An 8,340-nucleotide genomic window follows, 5' to 3' on the forward strand; every position below is an offset into this window, starting at 1 on the left:
CACTATTGAAATAAAATCTTTCTCGTTTATTTTTCTTTTCTTTTCCTTTTTGGTGTCTCTTTTATTTGTGGCTAACTTTATTTTAATGTGAAAATGAAAACAAGTGTTTTAAAGTAGTCAACTTTATTAACATGAAAACAACAAACAACATTTTCAAAGTGTCTCACTCAGTGTCCTTGCTGATGCTGGGACCGCTGCCTGGGGATACACGGTGGACTTTCGGGGTGTTAAGGTCCTTGGAGGTGAAGGGGGTTGAGGGTGAACTCCTCTCTAGGATGCTGCCTACCGACCCTGGGGTCAGGCCCGGGAAGCTGGGTGATGTCACAGGTGTCTTTAAGATGACTGACGGCGACACTAAAGGGGTTGGTGATGGCGACTGGACAAGAGTCGCTGACGGGGCAGGTGGCATCCGTGGTTCCCACTCAGGACGACTGGCCTGAAGACTGGGAGGCCAGTGGTGGCTGGGGCGGCAACAAGGGTTGAGGTGCTGGCTGACTTGCTGGAGGTTGCTGCTGCTGCTGCTGCTGCTGTGGCGGTGCCTGCCAGGTGGCCGGTTGAGGGGGGTGCCAGAACTGCTGCTGCTGAAGGGGCTGCCAGGGTTGCTGCTGCTGTGGGCCTTGCCAGATCATGGGTGGTTGTTGCTGTGATTGCTGGAAGAGCGGACGCCGCTGCCTGTAACGGTGGACCAGGTTGAGGCAGTCAATCTGGAACTCGTGCCAGGATTCCTCCGGGATGCCCTGCATGTGCAGGCACACGAAATCATGGACGATCTTCTGGTGGCCGGTGTAGGAGTGGCTGGCGCCCTGGGAGTCTGCTTTGGAGAGGATCTGAAACATACAGACATTGGCACCAGTTAGTACAGCATTTGATTGCATCATATTGCACATGTCATGTCAAGAGAAATGGAACAAACTGGAATACAATCTACAACTAGTGACATTGGGATTCTCACCTGCCTGACAGCTTCACTGAGGTCAATGTGGGTGACCCCCGATGTGGTGGTAGTGACGGCGGTTGTGGTGGCTGTCTCTGTTGTTGGGGGCCTGGACCGCTTCCCCTTGCCCTTGCCTGTTGTAGTAAATGCCTGGCTCTGGGACCCTGTAGACTGGACATCATTATCCTCATCGTCGCTGCTCGTCACTGTGGCTGACTCGGGGACAGCAAACTGCTCACTGGGGACTGTCTTTCCCCGAACGATGTGCTGTGTTAAGAAACTCCAAGTCTCCATGATCTCGTCGTCACGGGCACTCCTCTCAGGCTGGCTTGCCCCACTCTTCTTCTCCTTCTTCAAGATCTTCCCCACCCTGGTGCGCATGTTCTCGTAGTGCTTCTTGCATTGGGGACCAGTGGCAGGGGGATTCAGCTGCTCTCCGACTCGGTTCCACAGGCTGTTCTTGGTCGCCACGTTAAGCCACTCCTTTTGCTTCTTGTCATACAGCTGGGGGTATTCCTTGATGAGGTCAGCCAACCCCCTCTCCCCCTCATCTGTCCAGCGGTACTCAGGGATTTCCTTCTTGGATACCCGGACCCGCTTCTTCTGCTGCCGGGTAGCCTCTTCCTCACTGGATGGCTGTCTCTGGGTGTCAAGTGTATCCTGCTGTGTCTCAGGGATGCCATCGACACTTGATATGGATGACTGGAGGGATTTATCTCTCTCAGCGGTCTCTGGCTCTGGATCTGCTCCAATATTTTCTGGCCTGTCGGCTTGTGGCCTTCTCTGCTTTGCTCTTCCACCTATTTGTTTCGTCTTCGGCATGTTGTCTGCTTGCTGGCAAGTTGTGGAATGGCGAGAAGTGGCTATTATATACCCCCGCATTGACGCGAGCGACACTGTTGCGCAATAGTTGCGCAATAGTCGTGAACTACTCGCAAACTCGTCGTGAACTGCTCGTGCCAAGCGCAAACTGTTCGTGAAGTGCGTGAACTAGTCGTGAACTGTTCGTGCCATCAAGGCGTGAAGTACACGTGACCGTGTCAGGGGTAACGCACGACCATGCTGCGACGCGCACCAATGCGTAAACATGTCGCAAACTTGTCGTGAACAGTTCGTGAACAGTTCGTGAACAATGCGTGGCAGGTCGTGCATGTCGTGGCATGGCGCGCACTGGCACGCACTGGTGCGCATCCTCCTGCATTGTCCCGCACTGTTCGCGACAAGTTCACGAACAGTTTGCGCATAGTTAACGAACCCGTCACGAAAAATTTGTCGTGCCAAAATTTTAAACATTTCAAAATTTTCGTCCCGACATGTGATGCAGTCACGACGAGTTTCCGAACACTTCACGCGAGTTTACGACTAGTTTGCGCATTGGCACGACCGAGTTCGTGCCAATGCGTGCCACAAAGTCGTGCAAGTGTCAGTGTGGCTTAAACCAGCCTTTACGAGTGCCACGCAGCAGCGCGTCTCCCCTCTAATCGAGAAGGCCCCCATCAAGGCCTCCGCCGCCACTCCTCCGCCTCTCGCTCATGATGGGACGTACCGACAATTCCGGATATGAAGGAGCCGGTGGAATGATCACGCCACAATGCGTCGCCTGTTGAGCATGCCCCAAGACATGCAGCGTGCAGAGCTGAGGATGTGCTTCTCCACGAAGACACTGAGTGATTTGGAGACCTCGCTTCAGATCCCCGTCGACTCCCCGCACACGGTGGAAGAGGTGCTTGACCTCCTGCAGGAGCACGTGAAGGGTCAGCATAACGAAGCGATCCGTCGCCGTGCCTTCTCCACCTGTCAGCAAGCCGAGGGTGAGAGCTTCACCGACTTCTACGCACGTCTCAAGGGTCTTTCGGAAGAGATTGAAGTGTGCTCAGGGGCACGTTGCGAGGAAGTCTAGATGAAGCATGCCTTGTTGACGGGAGTTCGCAACGGGGAGTTGAGGCGAGAGCTTATCACCATGGACGCCTCCCGCACGCTTCAAGAGACAGTGACGAAATGTCGGTCGTATGAGGCCACCAATGTGACGTACTCTGAAACAGAGACCCCGTCCACTGCCGTGAGAGGCGTCTCACAGTACAAGAAGGGTAAGAAGGCGGCCCACGCGGAGAAAGCTGGTGCCAAAACATCCACGCTCCCGCTCATGGGCCAGTTCACCCTGTCTCTGTATCGCGTACGCACGTACTAGTTCGTTCTCTGTTACTTTCCATAGAATATACGGACTTAAGTTTATTCAGTGTTTGTCTATCCAATGATTACAAGTGTCGACAAGTACCTGACCAACAGTCATCACTCCAATCTTCGTAATCATTTGGATCTACTTGTTCCACTGACAAGACAAAGTCATGGAGAACGATTGTCGCCAGTGCGATAGTAGTAGCATTGTCAACGTTGACTTACATAGCCGTGCGCAGCACACGCCACTTTCCGGCCAGAATTCCAAATGCACTTTCAACACAAAGGCGACAACGCGAATGTCTGTAGTTGAACACTCGTTTTTCATAGGACATGCCGGTGATATATGGGGTGATGAGGTATTTTCGTAGCGGAAACGCTGCGTCTCCAAGTAGGAAGAGGGGCAGTTCTATGAGCAAGTCTGAGGTAGTTTTGGCAGTTGCTGGGAGGTTATACTCATTGGAGTCCAAAAGATGCTTAATTTTTTATCTTCCGAAAACTCCACCGTCCACAAAAATGAACTTGAGATCTGGACCAGCAACACCATGTAGCACGATTGAGAAGAATTTTTTGTAGTTAAAATAAATGGAGCCACTGTTGTCTGGGCATTGAAGGCGAATATGTTTGCCGTCAATACAACCAATGGTGTTTGGGAAGTTCCACCTATCAAGGAACTCCTTTGCTGTATTTTGAAGGGATTGCAGGGTCAGCATTGGCAGATACGTTGTATGTAATTCCCAAATAGCCAAGCAAGTCTCCTTGACAATGCCAGCTACGGTAGATACTCCTAGACGAAAAGAAAACGCCAATGATCTGAATGATGCTCCCGTCGCCAAAACCCTGGAAGTGGAAAAAAAAAAAAAAGATTTTAGTATCGAAAAAGACTTAGGTATTTACGCATTGGTAAGAATAATACCGTAAGAAAGTATTCTTTTTTAACTCATTATTGTGGAAAGTTTATTTTCGACTCAAAATTTTGCTAAATGTTCGTTTTTTTTTTTTTTTTAATTTTGACCATATAATTTTACAGTAAATATATAACATAATATATAAGTGAATCTTTAATCTTTTGTTTTTTTGTCATTCAACGAGGTCAAAGAGCGCCTAAAAACCCTGAAAGATACCATGAGAAAGCACGTGAATTCCCTGCCAAAAACAAAATCTGGTGCCCCGGCCTTTGACAAGTCCTCTCAGATAACATGGCCCTATTTTACAAAGCTTCTCTTCTGTTAGGAATTAGGTCAGTTAACCAGGGGATTAGGCAAATTAACTAGTCTCGGGCCAAGAGTTCAAGCCAACTAAGAGTATCGTCTGAGCTCAAATAAGCTTTGGATGGTACTTACATACTTCGCTCATCGGCTCCCAAACCGAGACAGTATCACCATATTCACTGCCTGAAGACTAAACACATTTACAATTTACAATTTCCTTTCATGAAATAATAAATAATTGCCCTTGCGGCAAGGATAATTTAACCGACCGAAAGCCACGCCATCTGGCGAGGGAAATTCAAAATACCCCTTCTGACCCACGTGGTTGGCTTTCGGCCCACAACATCACCAGCTCTCAAGCTAACAACACCTCAGCGCTCGCTTTCGCCCCACATTAACTCGCGGCAGTGCTGACTTAAACTTAGTCTCGAGGACAACAGGACTCCTCCAGAACTTAATTCAAGAGACCACTACTTTTGAAACCCTTCGAAAGATAAGTGCCTCCTACAGTGATTACAAATAGGTATTACTATCAGGCCTGTTAGGATTATCGATGTAACGCTGGGAGGTGCTTGTAGGGGAAAGCCCGGCACCCCTGATGAATTAGTGGTAAGTGGTTTGTGTATCTTTTTTGTGGAGTTGTCCTGGTGTAGTTCTAGTGTCCTGCGAGAAACATAACCGTTGGGTACGGTAAATTCACTGTATCACAATACTTCATGAAAGATGAATTCATTGGACGTAAAATGACATCAGGTCACCCGGGGGATACACAGTGCAGCGGACGAGACAACGATGACAAGAGCTTCGACGACACAAACGAACTAATAGAGGAAAATAATGAGGAAGATGTGGTGAGGCAAGCACTACAGGCATCTGGCATATCCTCAGCCGGAAGCAGGAGTCCAAGCGAGGCATCGACAAGTTCAGCTTCGCAGTCAAAGCGAAAAAGGTACAGCACAGCATGTTCGGACAGCACTGAGCAAGAGAAGCTCAGTCTGTTGAAAGAAACCATTGCAATTTCAAGGCAGAAAATGGAAGAAACAAAAGACCCACTGGAAGTGTTTGCCATGGATCTGGCCAATGATCTGAAGCAAATTGAAGACGGGAGACTTCTCATACAAACTAAGCTGGAATTGAAGCAAATAACTCCGAAGGCATAATTGACACCAATAGAAAGTAGTTGTGTCCAGGGAGCATCTGACGTCCAGCAAACATACTACACTCTTGTGCCACCTAACCAATATTCTGACCCATCGGATCCAACACAATACTCTTCAGTATATATTCCTAACAAATGGTAATTGTCCAAAAATGCACATGCCAAATTAGCAAAATTTAGCCCCTTTGTGAACTGTGACCTGCAGTCCTACGGTAACTTCTGAAGATAATTAGTTTATTTGCACCCACCTTAAAGTAACTCCAAGACGTTCTTCCGTTCCAACCTGTAAAAAGGGATAAAACACGTTATGAACGGAAGTTAATTTTGTTCAAACTGTTTTACAGGTATCCTCAATATAAATTTCTGAATTATTACTAAATAAAAACTTATCTTACCTTTTCGAAAATTTTCTTTCTATAGGGAGTGTAGAACATCGAAACTTGCCGGTTTTATCCGTAAATACGCGAAGAATCGCGATTCATCTCTCTTCAGTTCGGTGGTATTATCCTTACCGATATCTCCTTGCGTTAATGGGATGGACCCAGTGTTTCCGTTTCTGTTTTTTGCTGTCAAGCAATAGGAACGCACACACGAAGTCCTTCATATAAATAAATAGTACACAGAAAACAATAACAAAACCATCACCGACACACACTCTCCTCCACCATATACATACTCATGAGGTAGGAGAACACAGGGATAGATGGGTGCCATTATTGGCTTCGTGCAACACTTCACAGCACTTCTTATCTCTTACCAGATCTTAACACATCTCACTTCACTATCACAATCCAGCTCTTTTCATTTGCACATTGCCTTAGTGTTTTGCATAGAGTGCGGCCCTTTTCATGGTGCACCCCTTGCCACGGGTGCCCCTGCCGTGTTTATGTGTGCTTGGAAGATCCGGACTCCTTCGAGGGCCCGGAGCACCACGAGCTTGAGCGCGGCTTTGGGCAGCCCCAGAGCGCTCCACGTATTCGCGGAGGCAGGGGAAACCACCCCCGCCACGACAGTGTGAGCGAGCTGACTACGGGGGGTGTTCCACTCCACTCTTTTACTTTATCTCTCACCGCAGCCACGTTGTAGTATGACACTTTGCGCTCGTGGGCCACGTGCAGGTCCGTGGCGGCACTATCTGCAACAACCTGCACGTCAATTACCCGCGAGCGATCATCCCTCCAGCATACAATATCTGGGTATCTTAACCCTGCTGGAGTCGGGATGGAGTGTTCTTTAAGCACCTGATACCCAGACTGCTGGAGGGCCTGGACGGCGCCATCAAGAATGGTATTGTGGCGTAGAGTTCTAGCCCCTGCAACGGCCGGACACTGCTGTAAGATTTGTCCAAGGGAATGAACCCTACGGCCGAAGCAGAGGTCGCACATGACGTCGGGCTTCAGTCAACCCCTAGCCGAGCGGGGCTTCGTAGGTAGCAAGGCTCCTCTAAGCCTCACCGCCTTCGAGTAAATCTCGCCCTTCATCAGGGCAGACCCGTCCAGGAAGGCTGCGGATACCGGTGTTTGTGTTGCTCCTCGCAGCCCCCGACCGTCAACAGAACCATAATGGTTCTCGGACCAGAGACTCTCTTCTCTCTTTCTCCCAGATGGAGTGGAGGCGTCGTCGAGTGGACTTGCCGCAGGGTCATGGGACTGCCTGAGGTGGGCTAGAAGGTCATGGTTTAATCGGGGGGATGCGAGACTCGAGAGCTGCTACTCCGAGCCCGCCATCCACGCCGGTCGCATGAAAGTACTCCTTGGGGGTATCATGCGGCAGATGGAGGGCGATCCGGACAAACTTCCGAATCTCCACATCCATCCTTTTTAAAGCACCCTTGTTTGCCCTCGAGTGTAGCAGAGGGTACAACATCTGAGGGAGAAGCACACTGGCCAGGCCCCATTGCTTCTGCTGGGGTTTGGCTGGGGCTCGTTGGAGTTGCCCCAGCTTAGCGAGCTCAACATGTGGGACGGACCACTCGCCCAAGCGGCGCCCACCCGTGAACCCAGGTACTTATAAAAGTCACCTGGGCCTAAGGACCGTATATCCTCGCTTCCAGCATGGAGCCTTATTTTGTCTTGGTACCAGGTCTTTCTCTTGCCATCCGCCACTACCCCCACTGAGGCGCACTTTTAGGGTCCCACCTCGAGGCCCAAGGCAGCCGCGGCAGATGTCAGTGCTCGCAGGTTTGCCTCTAAGAATATTCTGGTGGAGGCCAGTAGCACCACGTCGTCAGCAAAAGCCAGGTAGCCGTGAGCGCGGCCATCCTGCTCTACTCCGACGTTCTGGGGCAGGGCGGACAGGGTCTGGTCTAAAGTGAGGTTGAACAGTAAGGTCGACAATGAGTCGCCCTGCATGACACCTCTTCCATATTCCACTCTGGTGTTCTCATCCAGGTTCGTGGATACCTTGGCATATACATTGCCGATGTAGTTGGCAAATCGATCCCCTAAGCCCCATCGCCTAGTGGCATTTACTATGGCGGGGTGGCCCACTGAGGCAAAGGCCTTCTTGAAATCAAAGAAGGCCATGTACAGGGAGCGGGGGGTGCTCTTAGTCACTTCGAGGGCACGTCTCACCAACAGTAAGTTGCCGGCGCAGCCCTCTTCCCGCTTGAATCCCGTTTGACCCAGCGGTAGGGGAGCGTGTAGTAAGCCGCTGCGACAGCACCGTACGGAACGTCCTCGTCAGGATGGGAGCTATCGTCAGCGGCCTGTAGTCAGAGGCTGTCCGAGGTGCGTCCACCTTCGGGAGCAGCACGGTTCGGCCATGAACCCAGCTCTCGGGGACGGAGCCCAGCATGATGGCTGAGTCCATCAGCCACAAAAGCTGCTTAGGGCCTTCTGGTCAGACAGCGTCCTTCCGTC

The 8,340-nt window shown here is 50.4% G+C and overlaps 1 protein-coding gene across 1 annotated transcript; it reads right to left on the reverse strand.

Moving 5' to 3' along the window:
- Positions 1–422: 422 nt before the first annotated feature.
- Positions 423–2,404, reverse strand: LOC127002562 (bromodomain-containing protein 4-like). Its single transcript, XM_050868644.1, has 2 exons — positions 953–2,404; positions 423–827 (listed from the first exon to the last, which is right to left on the reverse strand). Exons 1-2 carry the CDS (start codon positions 1,814–1,816, stop codon positions 423–425), a joined length of 1,269 nt encoding a protein of 422 aa, XP_050724601.1. The 5' UTR covers positions 1,817–2,404.
- Between the last annotated feature and the right edge of the window lie 5,936 nt (positions 2,405–8,340).

This window comes from Eriocheir sinensis, chromosome 23 (assembly GCF_024679095.1).
Source record: "Eriocheir sinensis breed Jianghai 21 chromosome 23, ASM2467909v1, whole genome shotgun sequence".
Taxonomy (NCBI): domain Eukaryota; kingdom Metazoa; phylum Arthropoda; class Malacostraca; order Decapoda; family Varunidae; genus Eriocheir; species Eriocheir sinensis.